The sequence below is a fragment of the Monodelphis domestica genome, chromosome 6 (genome assembly GCF_027887165.1).
Source record: "Monodelphis domestica isolate mMonDom1 chromosome 6, mMonDom1.pri, whole genome shotgun sequence".
Lineage (NCBI taxonomy): Eukaryota > Metazoa > Chordata > Mammalia > Didelphimorphia > Didelphidae > Monodelphis > Monodelphis domestica.
Window position 1 is genome coordinate 294,293,226 of NC_077232.1, and position 27,065 is coordinate 294,320,290.

At 37.2% G+C, this 27,065-nt stretch overlaps 1 protein-coding gene and 1 long non-coding RNA gene across 2 annotated transcripts; one reads left to right on the top strand and one right to left on the bottom strand.

Moving 5' to 3' along the window:
• Positions 1–418: 418 nt before the first annotated feature.
• Positions 419–27,065, bottom strand: LOC103105725 (uncharacterized). Its single transcript, XR_468358.3, has 3 exons — positions 26,989–27,065; positions 14,238–14,370; positions 419–1,740 (listed from the first exon to the last, which is right to left on the bottom strand). It is a non-coding gene; the product is annotated as an uncharacterized LOC103105725 (long non-coding RNA).
• Positions 7,814–8,936, top strand: LOC100013873 (RNA guanine-N7 methyltransferase-activating subunit-like protein). Its single transcript, XM_056803396.1, has one exon. It carries the CDS (start codon positions 8,007–8,009, stop codon positions 8,376–8,378), a length of 372 nt encoding a protein of 123 aa, XP_056659374.1. The 5' UTR covers positions 7,814–8,006; the 3' UTR covers positions 8,379–8,936.

Genomic DNA, 27,065 nt, shown 5'->3' on the forward strand with positions numbered 1-27,065 from the left:
CAAGGGTACACTTTCCTTTCTTCATGACTAACCTTTCCCAAATTAAAGAAAAACTGGGGAGATATTCAGAAGACCTCACTAAATTTATTGAGTGTTTTAAAGAGGCAGTTCTACAATTTGATCTGTTCTTGGGCATTGTTAATATCACCCTTTCATCCTGTTGCACTGTAGAGAAGACAAAGATATGGAACTTGACTTAGAAATCCAGTAATGCTATAGTAGAAACCTATAAATCAGTCCCCATGGCAGACCAGGTTGGGTCTATGTGAGAAATCACCCTGACAGGGGCAGAAGAGACCACATAATTACCTGTCTCACTGAAGGGATGAAAAAGGAGGTGAAGAAACAAGTAAATTATGAAAAATTTAAAGAGATTATCCAGGAAGCAAAGAAAATCCTGCCCTCTTTCAAGGAAGACTAATTGAAACAAAGAAATTTATTAACTTAGATCTCAAATCCCCTAAAGGTGTCACCATCCTGGGCATGCACTTCATTGGTCATTCTACTTCAGATGTCAGGAGGAAACTCCAAAAATTGGTTTAGAGAACACGTTGAGGGTATTTAATGAAAGAGATCAGGCCTTAGTGGGAAAAAAGAACAGAGAACAAGGTCAAATTTTGGTCATATTCATTATCCAGAAGTGGGGCCAGGGTGGCTCCTGAGAAGTCAGATCCTCCTTCAAATATTCAAGAAGGTCCATTAGTCTAGGGAGTATCCTCAGAGGAGGAAGCCTCAGGGCCCTATCCAGAATGTGGCCATGAAAGACACTAGAGGAGAGAGTGCCCTAAGAGTGGCCAACCCCTGGCCTTCCAGCAACTTGGCCTCCAATTTTCTCAAGACTTAGAGTGATAGGGCTGGGGGAATGGCCAGGCTCCCCTATTTTCCATCTGTATGGCCAAACCTAGGGTTGTCATGGATGTGTCAAGTAAGAACTTTATTTTCTTAACTGATATGGGAGCCACTTACTCTGTCCTTCCTCAGCACTCTGGCCCCACCCTGTGGTAGACATCAAAGGGATATCTAAGAAATGTCTTGAAACTCTCCCTTTACCTTGCCAGTATGAGGACCTATTGCTCCAGCATTCTTTCCTAGTGATTTCCTCATGCCCAGCTCCCTTATTGGGGAGAGATCTGATGCTAAAAATGGAGATTTGTTTTGCACTTATCAAATCTTTTTTGGGGGGGGATATTCCAGCTTACTTGCTGACCACCTAATATCCCCTCTTATATCTAGGACACTGTACTCTCCACTGTGTGGGACCAAGGTCTCCCTGGGCAAAATTAAACCAAGGGATCCTAATAAATTTCCTCATTGACATCAATATCCCATTAAGCCAGAGGCTTGGGCTGCTATGGACTTTAATTAAGGGTTTCCCTCCTTGAGGTTCTGGGTGTTTTAGAGGACGTATGTATGTGTCTGTCTGTGTGCCTGTGTGTATCTGTGGGTATATGTCTGTGTGTGTCTCTGTGTATGTCTGTGTCTGTGTGTATGTACATGTATATGTGTGTGTGTGTGTGTTCTTTTTTCATTAAATTTCTTTCCTCTTTGCCTGCTTCAATCTTCTTGTTCAATCGATATAGGATTCACAACATGTCAGTACTCTGATAGCCTCTGGGGAGTAGAAGGTGGTTTCCAGCTGCATTTTATTCTTTTCTTTCAGGCTTCATGCAGCCCTCAGCCAAATTTCTTCCTTGGTTCTCTTTTTCTTCTCTGGCTGGACTGTAACAGCACTTGCCCGTTCTGTGGGATAGAAAAGGTGTTCTGGTTAAAGTGGCTACATATTGGGAGACCCTCAGGTGAAGACACAGTCACAAAGCAGCATATTTTTAGTACTATGTACCCTGACCCCCTCTAGCCTCAACTATATTTGGAGGGTCAAGAGGTTCCAACAGCAACTCCTTCATTATGGCCTGCCAAAGTCATTCCATTCCTCTTCCCAACACTCCAATTCTCCAAATAAAGAAATCAAATGGGGAATCTAGCAGTTGTTGTGATTCTCCATTTTTATTGAATAAATGGTAGAGATTCCAGCAAGTCATCATGGGGGTTATTTACTATGATCAAGTGGAATTTATACCAGGAATTCAAGGATGGTTCAATATTAGGAAAACCAACGACATAATTGACCATATCAACAAGCAAACCAACAAAAATCACATGATTATCTCAATAGATGTAGAAAAAGCCTTTGATAAAATACAACACCCATTCCTATTGAAAACACTAGAAAGTATAGGAATAGAAGGGTCTTTCCTAAAATAATAAACAGTATCTATCTAAAACCATCAACCAACATCATCTGCAATGGGGATAAACTAGATGCATTCCCAAAAAGATCAGGAGTGAAACAAGGATGCCTATTATCATCTTTATTATTGAACATTGTACTAGAAACACTAGCAGTAGCAATTAGAGAAGAAAAAGAAATTGAAGGTATTAAAATTGGCAATGAGGAGACCAAGCTCTTTGCAGATGATATGATGGTCTACTTAAAGAATCCTAGAGAATCAACTAAAAAACTAGTGGAAATAATCAACAACTTTAGCAAAGTTGCAGGATACAAAGTAAACCCACATAAGTCATCAGCATTTCTATATATCTCCAACACATCTCAGCAGCAAGAATAAGAAAGAGAAATTCCATTTAAAATGAACCTAGACGATATAAAATACTTAGGAATCTATCTCCCATCACAAACACAGGAACTTTATGAACACAACTACAAAACACTTTCAACACAATTAAAGCTAGATCTAAACAATTGGAAAAAAACATTAACTGCTCATGGGTAGAACAAGCTAACATAATAAAAATTATCTTCTTACCCAAACTTATTTACTTATTTAGTGCCATACCCATTGAACTTGAGGTCACTTACCCCAAGTCTATTCTACTGATCCTCCTTTCTATCTCTTATCCAGTACCATATTGTTTTGATGACTACTGCTTTATAGTATAGTTTGAGATCTGGTACCCCAAGGCCACTTTTTTACTGAATTAGAAAAAAACAATAACAAAGTTCATTTGGAAGAAAGATCAAGGATATCCAGGGAAATCATGAAAAAAATTGCAAAGGAAGGTGGCCTTGTGGTACCAGATCTCAAACTATACTATAAAGCAGTGGTCATCAAAAAAGTATGGTACTGGCTAAGAGACAGAAAGGAGGATCAGTGGAATAGACTTGTAGTAAGTGACCTCAGCAAGACAGTCTATGACAAGCCCAAAGATCCCAGCTTTTGGGACAAAAATTCACTATTTGATAAAAACTGCTGGGAAAATTGGAAGATGGTGTGGGAGAGATTAGGTTTGGATCAAAACCTCACACCCTACACCAAGATAAACTCAGAGTGGGTGAATGACTTGAGTATAAAAAAGGAAACTATAAGTAAATAATGTGAAAACAGAATTGTATATATGTCCGAACTTTGGGAAAGGAAAGATTTTAAAACCAAGCAAGACTTAGAAAGAGTCACAAAATGTAAAATCAATAATTTTGATTACATCAAATTAAAAAGGTTTTGTACAAATAAAACCAATGTAACCAAAATTAGAAGGGAAGCAACAACTTGGGAAACAATCTTCATAACAAAAACCTCTGACAAAGGTCTAATTACTCAAATTTACAAAGACCTAAATCAATTGTACCAAAAAATCAAGCCCTTCTCCAGTTGATAAATGGGCAAGGGACATGAATAAGGAATTTTCAGTCAAAGAAATCAAAACTATTAGTAAGCACATGAAAAAGTGTTCTAAATCTCTTATAATCAGAGAGATGCAAATCAAAACAACTCTGATGTACCACCTCACACCTAGCAGATTGGCTAACATGACAGCAATGGAAAATAATGTATGTTAGAGGGGATGTGGCAAAGTCAGGACATTAATTCATTGCTGGTGGAACTGTGAATTGATCCAACCATTCTGGAGGGAAATTTGGAACTATGCCCAAAAGACACTAAAAAACTGTCTGCCCTTTGATCCAGCCATAGCACTGCTAGGTTTGTACCCCAGATACATAAGATAATAAGGATATAATAAGGAAAAAGACATGTACAATAATATTCATAGCTGCGTTCTTTATGGTGGCAAAAAATTGGAAAATAAGGGGATGAACAAATGGTGGTATATGTTGGTGATGGAATAGTATTGTGCTCAAAGGAATAATAAAGTGGAGGAATTCCATGGGAACTAGAGACTGACACACTGTGGTAAAATTGAATGTAATGGACTTCTCCATTAGTGGCAATGAAGTGATCCTGAACAACTGGGAGGGATCTATGCGAAAGAACACTATCCACATTAGGAGGAAAAACTGAGGGAGTAGCAACAGAAAAGAAAAACAACTGCTTGATTACATGGGTTGGGGGGGATATGGTTGGGGATGTAGACTCTAAATGAACACCCTAATGCAAACACCAACAACATGAAAATGGGTTCTGATCAAGGACACATGTAATACCCAGTGGAATTTCACGTTAGTGGAAGGGATAGAGGGAGGGCAGGGAGGAATAGAATATGATTTTTGAAATTGACCAAATAAAATTAAAAAAAAGTGATTTGAATAAATGGTGGATTATTGGTATGGGACACTATATATACTGTAGGAGTTGACTGATTTGTTGGTTAATTTTGTGAAAGTGCTTTTTTTCTCTTTCATTTTCATTCTTTTTTTACAAAGGATGACTCACTAGGTAGAGGAGATTCTATGAAATTATTTGGAAATGAAGATAGTGGTAAAAATATATCAATAACAACAAACAGAAAAGTAATGAACCATGCCAAGCAATTGGAGGAACATTTATTGATCATACTAACATAATAAAAGGAATGATAGTGAGGGAGGCCGGAAAATGGCCAAACTTGAGAAAACAGGAAGGCCTAACAAGCTGACCTATCAGAACCGTAAATATACCAAATCCTAGCAGGAAGGCCTAATGAGCTGGTCAGCCTTGAGAAACTTGTCAGAACCATAAATATGCCAAACTGCCAGCTGCAGTAGGTACCAGATAAAGGCCAGGAGGACCCCAATAAATATGTCAAGCAACAGGCCAGGAGGACCCCAATAATATAGAATTGTCAAAGTTCCAAGAATAGTAGGAAGCCGATAAGAGCCATACATGCAGGCAAAATTCCAAGGATGGTATATAGTAGATAAGGTGTCTACAGAAAAGTATAAAAAGCCCAGCCTGTCAGAAGCAACTCAGAACTCTGATGATAGAGGTTCCCACTGATGCGCATATCAGTTCAATAAATGGCCTTTCTCTGCCTGTTTGCATTGTTCATGGACTTCCATGGTGGTGGGTGAAATCCCGGACCTTAACAATAGTACCTAAATTAATTTGGAGATTTAATGCTATACCAAACTATGAAGGAGATATGGAGCTTTATAAACAAACCCAAAAAAATCATTTGAAGAAATAGAAATATCTAGACTCTTTAGCGAAATAATGGGAAGGAAGGAAGGGAGGAAGGATGGAAGACTTGTACTTACAGCCCTCATATTATGAACAGAAATTATCAAAGCTATTTGGTACTGATTAAGAAACAGATCAATCAAATAAACCAAGTTAAAAAGAATGGGGGGGGGGATTAGTGTTCAATAATTCTAAGAACATAAGGTGTTTCAAGAAAACTCACAAAGCCATATTTTGGCCTACGTGAGATGCAGAGGAGAGCAAGACCCAAGGGGAAATGTTCACCTCTCCCCAAAGTGATTCATTCTTAAGGGTTTTAGCTATATGCTTTCCTCCCATTCTATACTTCAAGGAGTGTTCTGTCTATGTGGGGGCTGTGATGGGGAAACAAATCAGGGGGCAAGAACAGTTCCCAAGTTCATCAGGGATATTCAGTGAGGCAAAGTTCACTTTTAGCTTGGAAGGGGAAAAGGTGTGAGGAAATGCCTAATCTATAAAAAGTGGTCATTGAACTGAGCATTGAGGGACCAAAAGTATTTCAGTAAATGGAAATGTAGAATGACCTTCCAGGTACTAGGGTCAGTCTGAGTAAATAAGTGCATAGAGGTAAGAGAGGGCAAGATAAGTTGGGAAAATAGCCCCAAACTCTTATTTGATTGAAACAGAGACACTGTGAAGAAAAGGAGTGAGAAATAAGGAAGAAGATGTAGGTTGGAGCAAGATTCTGATAGAATTTTTTAAAACAATAACAAAAATAATAATAAAGTGGCAATAATATTTCCACAATGTTTTAAAGGTTATAAAACATTTCTACATGTAAATATCTTGATCTCACAACAATGCTGTAGGATAGGTGAAAAAACTGAGACTTAGAGACCTTAAGTGATTTGCCCAGGATCACAAAGCTATTAAGTGTCTGAAACAGAATTAAAACTCAGCTCTACCTGACCCCAAATCAACATTTTATGCACTGGGCCACCCAACAACCTCAAAGTTGTTAAAAGTGGGGGTCTTCCTAAGACTGCAAAAGGAGTCCAATATATTCACCCAAAAGGTTAAAAATCTCAGACATTGGAGGTGATAGTTGAGCAAAGTTTTAAAGGAAACAATGGGTATTAAGAGCAAAAGAAGAAAACAAAGATCTATTATGTGCCATCCACAGTGCTAAACACTTTGAAAATAATATTTCATTTGATCTTCATAACAATCTGTTGTGAAAGGGAATGCTTTATTCTCTTTGTCTATGTTGAGTTAACCAAAAACTTAAAAATAACCCTACTTAACACTAACTAAGGGGGTTCACAGTCACTTACTTGGAGAGCTCCACCCTTTCAACTCAATCCCAAATTTGTGAATTCTCTGATCATAGTTGACACCTTCAGAGAATGAGAGGTGTGAATCCCACAGACACTGTCCTCTGGGCAGTGCTAGACAATTTGGAACCTGTGATTGGCCCCTGTGAAGAGGGGCAGGGACAAGAAGTCATCATAAAAGCAAGCCCCAAACTCTCTCAAAGCAGATTGTCTTTAAGAAGATAGTCTGAAGAGAGTGTCTTCTGGACATAGACTTCGAAGGAGCTTCACTGGAGATTTCGGGGCTTGGAGCTCAGCTTCAACTTATACTCTGATTCCTGGACTACTTCATTGGGTGAGTGAAAGGCTGAGTCCTTTCCTAGTTTCCTAAGAAACTAGCTTCCATCTTGGAGGAGACCACATGGTTTCACTACCAGCCTTCCTGGTTGAGAACTAATTAATCTCTGCCTGGATTAAGCAGACCCTAAATAAACCCTAAGTAAACATTTAGGTTGATAGGATAGATAACCTCTCTAACCTCTTCACATTTCTCTACTTTATTGTTTCTTCTCCATTTTGTAAATATTTGTAAATAAATTTCTGACTCAAGATATAATAAATATTGGCAACCACATAATTTCATGAAATTATGGTCCAGCCATTCAATTTAACTCTTACACTGTGGAGATATTATCCTATTATTATCCCCATTTTACAGTTGAGGAGACTGTTGAGTCTTAACAGTTGAGGCAGACACAGGTGAAATTTATCTGAGGTCACACAGCTAGTAAGTGACAGAAACTGGATTTGAACTCAGGTTAGTTGTCTCTGACTCCAAGTCCAATGCTCTATCTACTGCATCATCTTGAAATAGTAAATATAAGGAAAGCATGGCTCCCAGACTGATGAGATAAGCAATGGCACCATCAGATAGTACATATATGTGGTATGTGACAGAAAGTCCATTTGGGATCAACCATCATGTGAATAATAATAATAGAATTTACTTGGTGTCACCCCAAATAAGATTTTGCTCTCTATGAACTATATAGAGTTTCCTCATCTTTAAAAACTGGGGATTTGGAGCACCGGAAGTGTCTCTCTAGGTTGGTGGCCCGAGAACCCAGACTGTGAAGAGAGGAGGCACCGGCGTGCTCTTTGGTGCTGAAGGACGGCGCGGACAAGCGACTGCTGCCAGCTGGAATAAACCGGGCCATGCTTTGAGAAAGAAACTGATTCTCTAGGACTTAGATTTTTTTCAACAAAAAAGTCAACAGTGTAAGCAACTCTTAAGACACTGATGGAAGATTTCAGAATGACTGACACTCTTGATGCTGTTCCAAACTTTGAAGAGATGTTTGCCAATCTATTCACAGAAGATGATACAGAGTACCAAGAATACCTGAAACGCCCCACAGACTCCCCTCCAATTGTTGAAGAGTGGAACAGTGGATCTAGTGGTAATCAAAGAAACAGAGGCAATAGGTTGCAAGATAACAGACAATTTCGAGGAAGGGATGGCAGGCGGGGTTGGCCAAGTGACAACAGATCTAATCAGTGGCATGGAAGACCCTGGGGTAATAATTATCAGCAGCATAGACAAGAACCTTATTACCATCATCAGTATGGAAATTATGGTTATAATCAACGGCCTCCTTATGGCTACTATTAATATAAATGTTGACATCTATCAAGGAAAACCAATACATCCTCTTCTAACATGTCAAAAGCTTGCCTGTCTTGTTTTTTGTATATAATTATGTGTAACTACTTTTACACAACTTAAGGCTGTCATGTACAAAGAAACTAGAAAGATGTGATGGTAGCTGAAGAAGTTATGGACTACACTGTTCAACTTCTACCTCAAATTTGACTTCATTTCATATATTGTTGGTGCATTGAATTTCCATGTAAGGCTGCCAGTAGTCATAAGTTTTTAACACAGGCAGAAATGGAAATAGGAAAAATGTTTGCTTTCTCTCAAATTTAAAGGAATATCTGTAAACATGGATGAAATTGTTTCTGGAATTTTATAGACTAATGAAGTAAATCACCAAGTGACAGTTACATTTGGCTTTCAAAATACCATATTTAACAGCAACTGAAACAAATTATAATCGATTTACCTTTCACTTGGCTTTGATTTAGAAATAACTATACTATGTGAATGCCTATTTTAGAGGTCTGAGTGCTATATTAGTAACAAAAGGAAAAGAATAAAAATGTAAAATAAGAAAAGAATTTTTATTTTTGGATTAAGTGGGCATAGATATGTTTTTTTTTTTTTTGCATTATATACTAGTATGAGCTTTCTGGTGTGTGGAAGGCAGAAGTCTTAAAATTCACTTAACATTCACAAAAACACAGGATTGAAATTCAAGTGCAATCTAGACATTATAACCTGTTATTTTCAGCCCTTTCTTTCCAATCATCATATGAAACATAATTCAGCATGTACTTTTTTTTAATAGTCATGATAGCTTAGATTTTACATTATTTTTTTCTCTGCCAAACATGGAACCTGCTGTATCTTATATGCATGCAATAATTGTGTGAATTTTAAAAAAATCTTTTCTCTATTTTTATACTCCCATTATGATGCCTATTGTAATTACATTTTTATTTAAGGGAAATGGTAACTGTTTAGCCTCACTCAAGTTTTGGATTATTAGTTCTATAATAATTTGCTTTTTGTTACATCCTGTCTGATAAAAGGAAGTGCAGTATAACAGGAAAAAAAGTACTCTCTTTTTTAACCCAAAAGACTTAAGTTCCAACACTGACTTTTAAGAACTGAACTTGGGCAGTTCATTTAAACTCTCTTGACCTCAGAAATCCTTATCTGTAAAATGAGGGAGTTGGACTTTATGATTTCTCTGAGGTCCCTTCCAGCTCTCAATCCTATGATCTAAGAGTAGCAGTTTGACATTTTATGAGATTCTTCAATTTTTTGTTGAAATAGAAGTGTTATTAAAGGATATGATCAGTCAGTATGTCAGAGCTTTGCAGTGACAATTACTTAAACCTTTCTTTTAGTTGACAAATACCTTCTTGGCATTTCCATCTTAACAGCCTTCTCATGGTGTTTTCTCTATGATGGTGAAGGAGCCTGCATTCCCTAAGCATTCCTTTGCCTCCTACTCTTAGAAGCCTATATTCCCTTAAAAATCTTTACTCTGTTAGCTGTTATGCTGAAAGAAAAAGTAATTTCTGCAAATGACTGGCAAAGAATAATGTGTTACTTTCAAGAAGTATTTACATTTCAAGGAGGGAAAAAAAATCTTTGGAATTAAAATCTTTGGAACTTTAAGCACTGTGGCTGGCAAGATTTTGAAGGCAGTGGGAGGTAAGACCTCCCTTGTGCTCCCCCAAACCATACCATGTAAGCAAATGTCTGTTCTACTAACATATGTACAAGCCAACCTTGAACATGACACGCAATAAAAATAGATTTTGATAGTATTTGTATATTGTCTTAATATTTATATGCAGCCTGCCCTATCCATAAATCTGCTGTAGTGGGAGGATCGTAGGGAAGTTAGATTTTTTTCCTTCTTTTTTTTAAACCCTTCCCTTCTGTTTTGGAATCAGTAATAAGTATTGGTTCCAAGGCTGATGAGAGGTAAAGGCGTGGCAATTGCAGTTAAGTGACTTGGCCAGAGTCACACAGCTAGGAAATGCCCAAGGCCACATTGAATCTAGGTTCTTCTAACTCCAGGTGTGACGCTTTATCCTCTGAACCACCTACCTGCCCCAAATGGATTATTTCTAAAGCCTAAAACTCAAGAAGAGCTAGACATATGCCTTCAGCTGATCTTCAAAATGGCAGGCAGGTTGACTGACATGGTCCCAACTCTAAAATCATTCTTATCTTCCAATTCCCACATTCCACTAATTTTCAGTCGATCAAGAAGCACTTATTAAATACTACAATGTGCCAGACACCTTATTGAATTCTGGGGCTGCAAAGAAAAAGCAAAAACATTTACTAACTTTACCACCAAAACGTCCTTGACTTCTTTCCCTTCTCTATTCACATAGCCTTCTAGGTCCTCATCACTTCTCATCTGAGCTTTTGTACTGGCCTAATTGGCCTCCCCACAGGTAACCTCTAATCCATCTTTCCACACGGTTGCCAAACTGATACTTCTAAAATATATGACTAATTCCTGATCCTCCTTGGAGATCTTCAATAGTTCCCTGTAGCCTTGGGGAATAAAAGAGTGGCATTAAAAACTCTCCACAGTTTGACTCCCACCTACCTTTCCTGTCTTCCTTTTCTAGTAATTCCTTTTATGTGTTATATTTCAGTAAAACTTCTCTACTAGCTGTACTCTATATGACTCTGTCTGACTACCATGCCTTTACATGAGAGATTCCCTATGTCTGCAATGCAGTCTTTCCTTACCTTGTAGCATCCGAGCTTCCTTCAACACAGCTCAGGGGGGGCAGCTAGGTGGCTCAGTAGATAGCCAAGCTTGGGTTCAAATCTGGCCTCAGATTCTTCCTAGCCCTGTGATCCTGAGCAAGTCTTTTAACCCCGGTTCTTAGCCCTTGTTGCTCTTCTGCCTTGGAACTGATACTATCAGTTCTAAGACTGAAGGTAAGGGAGCAGCTGGGTTGGATCAGTGGATTGAGAGTCAGGCCTAGAGAGGGGAGGTCCTAGGTTCAGATCTGGCCTCAAACACTTCCTACCTGTGTCACTTAACCCCCATTATCCAGCCCTTACCACTCTTCTGCCTTGGAACCAATACACAGTATTGATTCTAAGACAGAAGGTAAGGGTTTAAAGGAAAAACTGAAGGTAAAAATTTGAAAGACAAAAAACACCTCCACTCCCAGTTATTGGTATACCCTTGCTCTTGAAGTCATTTATATATATATATATTATATATATATATACATATATAATATATATATGCACTATATTTTTGCTTATATTTGCATATTTTATTCCTACTTCCAATAAAAAGGTCCTGAGGATAGGAACTTATATTTATGTCCCCAGGACCTTGTATAAATATTTGCTAATTGTTTTTTGACTATTTACTAATGATTTTATAGTTGCTCTATGCATTAGCAAGGCACTATGGGGGATATAAAGGTGAATAAGATTCAGTCCCTGCCCTCAAGGACTGCTTGGCTTACAAAATATAGAATACCTGCTATACGCAGAACTCTGTATGTGATAATGGAACATTAAAGAAACATAGTCTGCCTTTTGCCTAAGCTAGGGAGATAGGAAGCACATACACGTGACTTGAGAATATTTTAAAATGGGGATTGTTAACTTTTTCTGTCATGTGCTCTAGCACTCTGGAGAAGCCTATGAGAATTCCTCAGAATAATATTTTTAAATGCATAAAATAAATTAGATTATGAAGAAAACCAAAGGTTAATGAAAATAAAAATATTTTTTTTTCCATTCTTAAGAAATCTATCTACAGAACTCGAATTCCGATTCTAAGAATACCTTTAAAACATGATGAGTAGAAAACAGTGGGGAAAATGGCTATTTCCTTAATATAAGAAGTACCTATCTAAAAACCAAGAGTTGACAGTAACCCATAATAAGTAAGATCAGAGAAAAATTAAGATGTCATTACTATTTATTGAAGTGCTAGAATTGCTAACTATAGCCATGAGACAAAAAGAAATTGTGGGAATAGACATAGGCAAAGAGGAAGTATCACTATTTAAAGTTGGGATTATGGTTTACTTTAGAGAATACTAAAAGTTAACTGATTGAAAAGATGAACAAAGTTGGAGGACACAAAGTAAATCTATATAAATCAGCAAATTTTTCTAGTGCCAACAAAATCCACCAAGAAGAGAGAAATTCTTTTCAAAGCAACTACAGAATACATAAAAATATTTGGGACTCTACCTGCCAAGACACACAGGCACTATAAGAACACAATTACAAACTATTCTATACACTAATGAAGACAGCTAAAAAGTTTGAGAAATACTCATCATTTATAGGTAGTCTAAGCCAATATTATAAAAATGGCCAAACTACCTAAATTAATTTACTTTTTTGGTGCCATACCAATTAAACTACCAGAGCATTACTTACTAGAGCTAAAAAATAAAGAATTTATTGTTTTATATTTATATTAAAATGTATATAAATTAATATTTAATAAAATTTATCTGAAGGAAAAGGTCAATAAATCTTACTGGAAATAATGAAAGCAAAAATTGCAAAGGAAGAAGACTTTGTAGTATCAGATCTCAAACTATAATATAAAACAGTAATCTTTAAAGACAATTTAGTATTAAGAAAAAGGTTAATCAGTGGAAAAGATTATATACACAATTGGCACAAGCAAATGAGAATACTAGAATATGTTTGATAAACCCAGTGGTCCCAGTAACTGGGGCAAGAATTCACTATTCAACAAAAATTATTGGGAAAACTGGAAAGAAATCTGGCAGAAACTAGACATAAACAACATTTCACCCTTTTTCTTTTTTTTAAAACCCTTACCTTCCGTCTTGGCGTCAATACTGTGTATTGGCTTCAGGTCAGAAGAGTGGTAAGGGCTGGGCAAGGGGGGTCCAGTGACTTGCCCAGGGTCACACAGCTGGGGGGAGTCTGGGGCCAGATTTGAACCTGGGACCTCCCATCTCTGGGGCTGGCTCTCAATCCACTGGGCTACCCAGTTGCCCTCTCACACTTTTTCAAGGTAAGTTCCAAAAGGGTATATGACTTAGATATAAAAGATGGTTAAATAAATTAGGAATATTGAAGAAATTACCAATTAGATCCATAGATGGGGATAGAGTTCATGACCAAACAAGATAGGAAATAACAAAGTAAAATGCCATATGGAAAAATGCTCTCAACAAAAGAGAAATGTAAATTAAAACTTAAGAGGTACTACCTCATACCTAGCAGATTAACAACGTTGACAACAAAGGAAAATGAAAATTGCTGGAGGAGCTGTGGGAAGATAAGTATATTACTGTTGGAGCGGTGAACAGAGCCAGTCATTCTGGAAAGCAATTTGGAACTATGCCCCAAAGGGTATTAAACTCTATATACTCTTTGACCCAGAGATATCACTATAAGGTCTATACCTTAAAGAGATCAAAGAAAGAGGAAAGACTTAGGAATTCTAATTAACATGATGAGCAATCACAATCTTAGCTATCCACCTCCAGAAGAATGTTGATGGATTCAGTGCAGCTTGTGACTTTTTTCGGATATAACCAATGTAAGGATTTATTTTGATTGATTAAACATGTCTGTAACAGGAAAAAAAATAAAAAATAAAAAAATAAAAAATAAAAAGGGGGGATTTGACAGCCCCTAAATTTTCCTTCAGGTATAAATCTTTGATGTAGGAGCCTAAAACAAAGGTACACAACAAATTGTTAGAGCATAACATCCCCCCAAAATGCAATTTCTACATTTATTGAGCATCTATTATGTGCCAGGCACTGAGCAGGACACTGAAGACACCAAGATAAAAATAGTCCTACATTTTGCTGAGTAATATGTTTGTGTATATGTCTGACTTACCTAAATGTTTAGAAAAATCTTGTGAAGGTTTACTTGTTTGGAAGCCTGTTCAAAAGGTTCCTCCTCATGTAGAAGGGACGTTTTCTTTTCTATTTAATAATGAAATTCAGCATCTCAGTCTCATATATTTCAGCTGGAGGCATGAAAAAGGCAGAAATGGCAAATGTAGCCTGATTAGCTGAGGTCTGCTGATACACAGGAAAACTGTCAAAAGAGAATTTCTCAATCACACACATACACAAGGGACAAAAGAGAAAATCAAAGTTGAATCTGATTCCTGTTTCATTCTGTCCCAGGCATAGACTATTTCTTTATGGTGGTAGTTGAATTCTGAAGCCTGACTCTCTTTAAGTTTGTCAGAATGATGGCTACCTACCTTACTCCATTAATTGCTTTCCAAGTCAGAGAAAGGCTATAAAGAGAAGAGGAAAGTAAGTTTCGTCAGAATGGCACTAATGCTTAAGATAATTCAATTATACCTATTCTCACCCATACTCACACTTATCCATTGATCTGCCCACCCACCTATCCACCCATCCATCTGCTAATCTATCCACCCACTTACCTATCCATCCATTGATCTATCCATCTTCTGACTCACCCATCTATCCTTACACACACCCATTTGTCCATCTATCCATCAACCCATCTACCAATTCACCTATCTATCCACCCACTGGTAAACATTTTGAAACTATGCTTCCTCTGCTAAGCACTTTGTTTGGAACTGGGAGAGACAGTCTCCAAGAGAGAAAACAATCCTTCATGGAGCTAAGAATTCTGTACAGCAAGACTAAAAAAAATTTTCAGGCGTCATGGACCCCTTCTGTGGTTGACTTGAGCCTTTGGATCCCCTTCCAGATTCATATTTTCAAATGCATAAAATTTAAAGGATTATAAGGAGAACTCATTATATTAAAATAATTATAAAATATTGTCTTTTAGTTTCCCGATCCAGGTTAAAAATTTTCTATCATAAAGGGGTTGCACACACACACACACACACATATATGCATACATAACCAGTACAACTATAAAGTATATACATTGCATGAATAGAGCATTGGAGGGAGGCAAAAAAAAAAGAAAGAAAGGATTCTGTGAATCAGAAGAGGCAAGTAAAGCTTCCCACAGGAGACTGGGCTTTCAATAATGGAGAGGAAGAGGAAGAGATGAAATGACATTTCCGATGTAGGGACCAGTGTTTCAATTAATTCCCTGTCAGAATTGACATACTATGACCATAATTGTAACAATTGTCATCTTTGTCATCATCATTAATGCATGCACTTAACATCTACCAGGGATGACTTTACATTGGGAGTGCACAATTCCACTCATACCTATCTTCCAGACAACCCTGGGAAGGATAGACAACCCTGAATTGAAGCAAATAGCCTCAAGTTCTTTTCTGGGTAATTGGGAAATAAAAAGGAGCAGGGACAGGAAACCCTTTCCCTCTTTTCAGTTCAATTCATGGCATCCTTAGTGGGAGTAAACAGGGATCTTCAATCTCTAGCTGGATAGAGAAAAGAGTAAGGCTGAGCATAGTGGAAAAAGAGAAAAGGGAAGAAGATTTGATCTCTCTTCAACATGCGGGTAGTCAGTCTAAGGAAGTTATTACCACCTATATTTTAGGGAATGCACAATCTTCCATGGTAAGCAATCTAGAGGTGTTCCATGGCTCCCTCAGGGAACCTCTATTTAGGTGAACTGGACATAGTCAGGCTTGCCTGAGTTATTGTTATAATCTTCTCAAATTGACTTTTCTTTACATTTTGCTTCAGAATGGCAGAACAAAACCATTACATTCCTTTGTACCAGGAAAACTGAGAATTTAAAAGAAATGGAAGATTACTTTAAAAATTTAGAATACACCATACATAACTACATTTTTAAAAATCAAAGGATGAAATTAAATAAGCCATAAAGGAAGTATCAAAAATGCTTTTTGGTTTGTGCATTTGCTTGTTTTTAAAGAATGTTGTTATAGATTGATTTTCAGATGGATTCTAGAAAACTTTCAAGCATCAATTGATACTTCTGCTATCCAAATTATTTAAAAATCAATAACCACTATATCAAACAACTTATGAGGCAAATGTATTCCCAATACCTAAGCTATAGAAAGTTAAAGCAAAGAAACAAAATTGATGATCAATAACACTAATGAACATTGTTCATTTTTTTAAAAATTCTGGCAAAGGATAGTAGAAATATGTTCAAGGAAATACCAAATTGGACTTGGTAGATTGCACAATAGTTCAGCATTAGAAAAATAAATACCATAATTAATAATGCTGAAAATAAAATACTCAAAATGACAATTGAATAAAATGATACTCATAATGATGTTATCTTGTCAGTCATGTGATCTTTATAAAAACATAATAGAATTTATTTCTCCTTGATTGTTTATTATTTTATTTTGAAACCTCCCAATCCTTCTAGGACTGGATTAGAATTTAGATTCAAAGCTAGGTCCTCTACTTCCTAAGTCAATACTCTTGCCAGAATACCACTTTGCTGTTCACTGTGCGCAGATAAAATTCCCCTGGGACCTACAGGAAAAATTTTAACCCTGTAAAGTGTAAAAATGGAGATTTGAACCCCAGACTTCAATCCCCAGAAGTCCTTGGTACTTCCCAGAATTCCCTATAATCTCACCTGAATCTCCACCTGGGCGAGAACACAAGTTCGTATTTAAAGGGCTCTCTGCCTCCCTAGAGTCTCTCTTCTTCTGTTTCTAAACACATTTGTCTTTCTGCTAGGCATGCAAGATGTAGTAAGTGAATGTGAATGGGCTAATCAGCCCTAGGCATGTGCTTTTTTAATTTTGTATTTGTTTATCCTTGATTTCTAATAATCTTTAATAAACCTCATAAAAATATAATATTTTTATTAGTAGAAACTATTTTTTTTAACCCTTACATTCTGTCTTAGAGCCAATACTGTAATACTGTGTATTGCCTCCAAGGCAGTAGAGGGGTAAGGGCTAGGCAATGAGGGTCAAGTGACTTGCCCAGGGTCACACAGCTGGGAAGTGCCTGAGGTCACATTTGAACCTAGGACCTCCTGTCTCTAGGCCTGGCTCTCAATCCACTGAACTACCCAGCTGCCCCCAGTAGAAACTAATTTAACTTTTACAAAGGCAAGCAATTCGGAGTCCACATCTCCTCCACAGGGCACCTAAAACCTGGGAACTGTTTGTTGGTCCTTCTTATTCTTCCTTAGTCTCTTCCTTAGACCAAAGGTATAGCATGGTTACAGGGTTACAGAAAACAATATGATCATTTGATGACAAAATAGCAGAGCCCCATATCCTTCCTTTAGTTCCTAGAAAGACACCTGATTTTCCATAGATCATCCACAGTCTCCAACTCTGGAGATGTAACATATATCTCTGTGCCCTTCAACTCCTCTGCTCCCAGAGGGATATATGCCCACCTTGGAACATCCACGTGAATCATCTTTATTTCTCCTAGGTTTGCAGAATGGATTTATTCAAATTCTAAAATAAGGTAAAAAAAATGATGACTCTTAAAAACAAGAGTATAAACAACTCTTCAGAGCCATGTTACATGAAAGCAAAGCTCAGTTTTTATGCAGAATGCAGTGAGTGATATATTAGCCACCATATGGAGAATGCAGTTAGCTTCATAGTCAGCTCATCAATGCATCCTTCTGGAAAAAGGAGTAGGAAAAAAATTCCTCCCATACACAGAGTCTCTCTAAACTCTCATACCTTTGATCAGGTAATTAAGTGGTCAAAGGAAATATTTGTGTTTCAGTTTTCCTTGGCTTTTATGACCAAGCACTAGCAAAGACTCATAGAAAGAGGGGGCAGCTGGGTAGCCCAGTGGATTGAAAGCCAGACCCAGAGATGGGAGGTCCTGGGTTCCAATTTGACCTCAGACACTTCCCAGCTATGTGACCCTGGGCAAGTCATTTAACCCTCATTGCCTAGTCCTTACCATTCTTCTTCCTATACACGCTATTGATTCTAAGATGGAAAGTAAGGGTTTAGAAAAAAAGTCTCATAGAAAGTACTATTTAATCATTGGGCATTTAATTTGACCTCTATCAAAAATAGGGATCCTTTTATCAATATCTCAATAAATGGTCACCAGCTTCTGGTTAAATACTTCCCATATGCAGAAATCATTGCTTCTCCCAACAGACTAGAGAGAGTCAAATTAAAAATTCCTTAACATTTCAATTCTTAATAGATCCAGTAATTCATCAATATATGATTTCTCTCCACGAAGATCACAACCAGTAGTGAGGTTTTTTTTTAAAAGAAATTATCTGGGCTCATCCTTGGGAATCACATCCATACTCAATTCCCATGTCTGCTCAAAGCCTTTGCAGCATTAGAGGTAGACCCTGAAGGAGTATATGTGGTTTGACACAGGGATGCCACTATCCCCTTCTCAATGGAATGTAAATGTTGTTCACAACAATAAACCCCAGAATATAAAATAGCTTCATAAAGAAATTTATTAGGTCATTTTATAGAGAGAAAGATCCAGAAATAAGGGGAGGCTCCCTCTCCCGCAGGTTCTGAAAGATTTCTATTATATAGGAATGTGGCAAGGTTTTTTGTACTTGAGTCACAAATGAATCATCTCACAAAGGTATCACCCAGGAGTTATACACAATTCACATGAAGAGAACCCAAAACACAAAGTTGATGGGACCCAAAACAAGACCTAGGAGTGAGGACCTAAAATAAGAATGCTTTGGGTAGATTCAGGATCTGAGCGAATCCCAAATTGCTCTAGTATTTCTAGAGTTACTGGGTCAGGATGACATTCTGCATCCAAATACTATCTAGTAAGATTTAATCAGTATAATAATGAATAAGTTGTCCAAATAATGTAATAAAACATTCTTTCCACATAGGCTTTGTGAAGGCAAGGAATGTTTCATTTTAGTATTTCCCTCTCTATCATTTGACAATTTCTGTCACATATTAAATAGTTAATAAATTATTGGTGAATAAATTGAAAAAATAACTTTTAGTGAAGATGATGATAATTAAAGGTAGTAGAAGAATTCAGTTATCTCCCTACAAACTACAAAGAATATATCAGAAAAAGATCCTAAATGGAGCAATAATTACAAAAAAAAAAAGCCACCAGAAGTTCTTCTAATACATACCTAAACCAAAAGATGATTAAAAGTCAGTGACGGCTGGGAGATTTCTACCAAAGAAGAAGCTCTAAAGCCTGAATTAGCTTCAGAAATTAGCCTGAAACCTGTGAGCACTTGAAGAGAGGCTATGCCAGGGGAGTCAGTCCAAGCTCCAATAAATAGGCCTGAATATTGTGGGTGAGGGAAATGGTTCACCCAAGGCAGTCCTTAATCCAGTTACTATGCTAATCTAATCCTGATCTTGTCAGGTCCAGATTGAAGTAGAGATGGAGACAGACTGTCAGTCACTGTATAAGGAGACAAAACTACTGATTCATTTATTGGTGCATCAAGAGTGACAGCAGCAATTGGGAGTAATTCAGAAACTGGGTACCTGTGTTGGGGACACATTGGAAAGGATTTGAGATCAGTATAATCACCAGTATCTGATTGGATCCTCTTAAAGCTACAGCAGTGGATGGATGCAACTCTCCATTGGGAGACAGGAGAAGGAAACAAAGATGAGCAGAAGCACCCACAATGGATGATCACAAGATTGAGACAAAAGCCAGGGATTGATGCAGAGGGCAGGTCCTAATACCTTCCTCTGTATCCAGAATGATCACAGCAGAGATATCCAGGAAAAAAATGGTTAAAGTCAAACAAAGAATACCTAAGAGGAGGTGGGTTCTGGTCCTAGCACAAAGTCCCATTCCAAAAAGCAAAGCTAAAAATTTGAGCAAACAAAATCACCTTGAATGGAATAAAAAGTACAGTAGAATAGAAGTACAAAAAATAGATCCCCAAGAAATGCTGAATCCCTCAAATACAAAAAGAGCCAGAGAGGTTGGAGGAAGTGAAGGCTTGGCCACAGGTATTGTTGGAAGAAATTAGGAAAAACTTGGAAAATGAAGTTAGAATGGAAATATAATTGCTAGCAGAAAAAAACTTAAAGGACAAAAAATAGTTTAGAATAGTAAATGGGAAAATGTATACATAGAGAGGATTGATTCTCTGAAAAATACCACAGAGAATAGATCAATATGAACTCAATTATTCAGTGAGACAAGTTTAATTAGAACAAAATCAAAATATTGAAAAACAGGTAAAAACTCAAAGTTGTCTAATTTCATAAAGAAGTGATCTAGATAAGAGAAATTATTTAAGAATCTTTGAACTTTCTGGAAACTATGATCAAACATAAAACCAGAGTACCACATTTCAAGGTCATAAAAGACAACTGCCCAGATCTTTTGGAATTTGAAGGTAAAATGAAATAGAAATAATCCATTAATCACCTGAAAGAAAGAAAAAGAACACCATGTCCAACATCTAGAGCTTCCAAATAAAAGAAAATATACTTTTAGTATCCAGAAAGAAAAAGTTCACCTATCAAGGAAACCCAGTCAGCATCATATAATGCAATATTATAATTGCTTTATGAAAGAGAAAATAATGGAATATTATGGGAAAAGAGAAAAGATAAAAAAAAAACCAAGAGGAATAAAAATAGTCAAGCAAAAAAATGAATTAAAATAAAATCTGTATATTGATATGTCTGAAAATGTATGTGACCTTCTCTATCTCTAGCGCATCACCTCTTGTCCAAGGGATAGGAAGCAGACTTCTTCATCCTTCTTCTGGAGTTATGATTGACCTTTTATTAATTTGTTCCTAATTATTGTCTGATACCATCCTGTAGCTATAATATAAACTGTTCTCCCAGTTCAGCTCATTTCACCACTCATATGTTCCTTCAAACATTTCTTAAAGCAAAATAATATGATTTTACATTCATATTCAGCCAGTCCCCAGTTGATGGTCACCAAAATTATTTCTAGTTCTTGTCTACAACAAAAAAGGTTGCTATGAACATTTTTACACAAATATATTTTTCCCTCTTCCTTAGATTTCTTTGGGGCATAAATAATGGTATTGATCAGTTGAGTGACTTTTGGAAGTATAGTTACAAGTTGCTTTCTAGAATAGATGGTTCTATGCCATGATTCAAACAATGTTCCACTGTGCCTATCTTCCCACAGCCTCACCAACAACTGTCATTTTAATTTTTTTGATATTTTGGTCAACATGTATGAATTGCTAGAGGTACTTTAATTTTCATTTTACTTAATGATTCAAAATAATTTTTTTTCTATATACCTGTTGATCATTTGGGTTCTTCCTTTGAGCCCACATATTTTTTTCAACCATTTATGTCTATTAAGGAATCATTTTATATATTTTTGTTGTTGTTAAAGACTCTTTCCCCTCTCCAGATTTATGAAATATATCTCCTTCCTTGCTCCTCTAATTTGTTTATGATTTTACTTTATGCTTAGATCTTGGATTTAATCAGAGCTTATTGTAATATGCAGTATAAGATGCTGACCTAAATCTAATTTCTGCCTGACTGCTTTTGAGCTTTCTCAGCAGATTTTGTGGGATGAGGGGTCCTTACTAAAGGATTTGAGCCCTTGGGTTAACTAAATACACTGTACCACTATGTTAGATTGCTACTGCATCTATTCCATTGATAAACTTCTCTATTTTTATACTAGTACCAAGCAGTTTTGATGGTTTTGCTTAATAGTATAGCTTGAGAGCTAGTACACTGTAGCGCATTTCTTTGTTATTTCAATATTTCCCTTGAGATTCTTGACCTTTGACCTTGTTCTTTCAAATAAATTTTATATATTTTTTCTGGTTCTATAAAGTAACCCAATGATAATTTCATTGATATGGTACTGGATCTATAAATGAGTTATGTTAACATTATTTTGATAGGTGGATTCTCTGATATTTTATACTTTCTGTAGCTGTCTTAAAGGAATGTCTTTTTCTCTCTCTTCCTATTAGGCTTTATAAGTAATATGTGGAAAAGTTGTTGGTCCTGTGAGTTTATTTTATATCCTACTACTTACTGAAGTTATTATTTCTATTAATTTTTTTAGAATTATTTAAACTAGCATATTAAAAAAAATCTTCTTTCTTGTTTGCCTTTCCTCATTATCCTAATCTTTCTTCTTTTTCTTATTGCTGTAGCAATATATCATGAGAGGCTATGTGGCATAATGAATAAATAGCTGACTTTGAGGTTAGGAAAATGTGAGTCAAAGACCACTTCTGACAAATACTGGCTATGTGACTCTGGTCAAATCATTTAACTTCTCAGTGCCCTAGGAAAATCCTCTCTAAAAGAAAAAAATATTGAACTTCATTGGATGAGGGAGTTTTCCTATCTGGGAGCTCTCTATATGAATTTGAATAATAGAGTCCCTATGCTATTTTTTCAACAATTGTCCTCATTTTGTGGGTGGGAAACCAAGGCAGATATAGGTTAAGCAACTTGCCTAGGGTCACACAATTAGTACATAACTGAGTCTGTTTTTGAACACAGGTCTTCCTAATACCCAGGTACATAGCTGTAAAAGTCAGTCCCTGCTTTCAAGAAGTTCAGTCTAATGGAGGAGAAAATATGCAAACAATTATATACAGACAAGTTATATACAGGGTAAAGTGGGGGCAAATTGCAGAGTAAATTCTTGCTTGATTGATTAAATACATCTCCATTCATTGCTTGAACATTGGATTTTGTGTTAGACATGCTGAAGAAAAGTCAAAAATGAGGAACATTTTTCTGCTCTCTTAAAAGGCAACAGAATAGATTCAGCATGGAAATTTTCTCAGAACTTTCTACATGTTCAAAGAATTTATTTCTCTCCATTACACTTAGGAGAATATAATTATTTAGATATGTTGGTAGAATGGAGAATTCTCTAAAGAGTCATTAGTATTATTTCGTATGTATCTTACTAACTTTCAGGTGTATTCCAACCTCTTGCCCTGGATGGAACCTAACACTGATGATGCTTGGAGCTATAAGAATCGTTCTGCATGATTCCAGAGGCCCCAACCTTCCCACACAGATTAATTTTTATAGGTTTAGATCTGAGCTGAACAAAGCCAGTTTTTTTTGTTTTGTTTTTTTTTATCATATAACAAGATACAAACCATCAACTCTCATTGAGACCCAGAATGTGGTTCAGAGTTTGTTTTCCAATTTTGCCTTATGGACTTCCTCCTAAATTTTCTTGGTTAGGCTGTAGGTCCTTTTAGAGGTAGACTTATGTAATAATTCTGGATTTTTTTAGATAATAAAGTTCATAATGGCCTAAAGCCTCTCCGAGGATCCTTGAGGGATTAGACGTCTTCCAAGTGGGATCTCTAGAAGGCAGGGAAGTGTGGAGAAAGGAGAGCCTGAGGAAAACTTGCATCTGGAGCCCTACAACTGAACATGCCTTTGGTCTCATTGAGTAAGATCAGTACTTGGGGTCAGGATATGAAGAGAACCATGACCTCCATGATATCTTAATTGTTGATTTTTTTTCATTCATTCTTTTACTAATTGTAATCTGATTAGCATAATATTGACCCACAAGTCTGGTATACTAGAAAAAAAGAAAGCCCAAGAGGCCATGTGAACAGTCTCAGAGGATCAATTAGAAGATGTTGAAACTAGGGGCAGCTGGGTAGCTCAGAGGATTGAGAGCCAGGCCTAAAGACAGGAGATCCCAGATTCAAATATGACCTCAGACACTTCCCAGCTGTGTGACTCTGGGCAAGTCACTTAACTCCCATTGCCTAGTGTAATAAGGGACTATTTTGATTGGTAATTGATAACTATAGATCAGGTAGTTATCTTCTTTCCCTCCTCCCTCTTCCTCCTTTCACCTCCCCCTTCCTGATGATTCTCCTTCTGGTTTCTCTAAATCAACTCAGGGGTGAGTTTATGGTGTCTCAAATGAAATACTCTTTCTCTTCTCTATCTTAAATAAAGGGTTTATTGGGAAAGACAGGGAAAGATAAGGAAATGGAAGGAAAGAGGATTTTGGGGTTTCCCTATCACTAGGATGAGTCTTAGATTGGAGGATGGTGGAATGTAGTTCATTTGGAGAAATGGCTGTTAGGTCTGGAAGTTTAGTCATTATCACAACAGAGCAAGTCAGAGAGAGAGGTATCTGGACTTTTGTCCTTCTTTCTTCTGTCTTCAAAAACCAAAGACCACCTTCCTTTCTTCAGTCTCCAAAACCAAGAGAGAAAAACAGCCCTCTTTCCTCTTTCAAGCCAAAAAGGTCCAGCCAATAGTTGGTCTGGCTTCCAACTGCCTTTCCCCGTAATATCCCAAATAGAACACTCTCGTTTGACTGACAGGTCATCACTCCGCTGCTCCAAACTCATGCTACAAAATCATTCTCAATTTCTCATGTCCATGCTAGCTCTTACCATTCTTCTGCCTTGGAACCAATACACAGTATTGACTCAAAGATGGAAGGTAAGGGTTTAAAAAAAAAAAAAGGAAGATGTTGGAACTGGGATGGAAGAGAAGAGAGTGCCTAAACTACTGGCTGATATGAGCATAGCATCTGACAGTTTACAAAATACATAAATGCATCATTTCCTTTGAATCTCAAAGTGTCTGTGTTATCTCCAATTTACTGTGAAGCATTTTCTCCTACTTGGATACCTGGAATATGGGGAGTTCCTTCAATTCTTCTTCTCTTCCTTCTCATCATACTCTTATCTGCTCCACCTTTATCTCCACCCTGACTTTTCTTGTCCTGTGAGGTCTACTCAACAATTGGTGAGTCCCTACCTTAAAATATCATATCATATCCATCCTGACTTCCATCCTGGCTTACTCTGCTCCACCTCCAACTCTGTCATCTTGCCCCACAATGTCCCTGCAGATTTGTCCAGTGGTTTCTATGAAGGTCTGGGCTTACTCCATCCAAGTGTAATGATCCAGTCAAGTAATGGAGATGAAACATGCTATGTGCTCAGTGCCACATGCATAGGCATCATGGATCATTCTTCAGTAGCACAGAGGCTCATTATATAGGTTAGTGATTACATACTTCTTTGACACATAATCAATTTTCTACATACATCTTTCCATGAAACTTAACAATAGACTCATAGCCTAAGGAGATAGTCAATGAAACATTGTTGCTATAGATGAATCACATAAACAGGGTGATCTAGAGGTTAGTTCTCCATGACCTAGGGGAATCATTGTTACTTTTGGTCAGCTTTCACAATCAATCACAATTACTTAGGAGATGGGTAACAAAATATTTTGTAGCTAGGTACATGGTTAGAGGGCAATTTAGTGACAGTTCAGTTTTGGGGTTTTCCTCAGTTTACAAGTTCTATTTTTCTTGTGTTACTTTAAAGCACCTGGTAATGTTGCCTGGTTTCTGTCTGCAGTGGAGTGTGTCTTGAAAGTGATTGATGTTCTTGGCTTGCCATGGAAGTGAATGTAACCCTGTGGAGAGGGAAAGGAGGGGCTAATGATCTTTAGGTTTTAATTCTGTGAACATAATCTTTTAGGGTAATAATCTTGGGGGATTAAGGTAGGATATATGTTTATTCTATAAGTCTTTGCTTTTATATCATTCCTTTTATATTAAAGAGAGAACAATAATCATCCATTAGTGAGGAAAGTTAAAGAGAGAGAAGTTCTGTGCTTTTTCCCAGTCAACACTACCTATAAGTCTTTTTTCTAAACTATACTAATTAATCCTTAATTACTATATTAAAATTAGGGAAGGACTTGTAGGTATAGGAACAAGGACCAAAGGTAGTCTAACAGACTGATGTCCTCTTGGGTCAGGCAGAAGTCCCAGCAGAAATTAGCAGCACACAGGATGAGGAAGGGGAGAAATGGCTTCACTCACACAGTCCACCTGTGTGGAGTGTTAACCACTCTCTCTACCACTTCCAGAAGATGAAAACTTATTTGGAGGAAAGTTCCAGTCTCTGGTAGCTTAAAAGTCTCCTTCTCCAGAGACTCCACTAACTTCCCTGTCTCCTCCAGAGAAGAAAACTGCCTGCCAGAAACTGCCTTCTTCACAGCTCCAGAATCTTGCCCCTGCTTCTGTCCTATAGGATCTCCTGCTTTGCAGCAAAGCTAATTTTGTATCCTTACAACAGTCTACATCAGCTTTCTCATTCATAAGATAATGATAATAAGTGTATCCCCCTCTCTGGGTTGTTCTGAGATCGTATTTGTAAAGCATCATGCAAACCTTCCAGCATGACTTAAATGCTAGCTATTATTATTATTCTAATCCTTATGACCATAATGGCAAAAAGTATTTACCTAGTATCATATTTAAAGCTATTTAATCTAATCTAATATCATTTCACAGAGGAGTAAACTGAGGGCCAGAAGGGATCAGTGATATATAGGTCACTGTGAAAGAACTAAGACTCAAATCAAGTTGTAAGATGTAAACATTAAGTTTGACTCAATGTGAAAGTTATAAAAGTGAGATTGTGATTGCCGTTTATAAAATATTAGCCCTTAAGTCAAAAATGACTGTTAGCAGTTTCATTTACAGCAAGGTAGAGATATTGAAAGTGGGAAATGTAGGAAGGAGACAGAGGCTTGTCTATTGTCTAGCCTACCAACCTAAATGCTGATCCAGTGAAGTCTGACTCAGCCCCCTGCAAGGGTTCCCTCAAAGTTATAATCTACACATGGAAGTCCCGGTGGCATCTTCAGCCAGAAATCCACCAATGCAAGCCTCTTCCTTTAGTCAGAGTCACTCACCCAGCAAACCTCTCCTGCATAGAAAGCTCCAGTCAAGGAAGAGTCTAGGACAAATCTCCCTTCAGCTCAGCTCACCA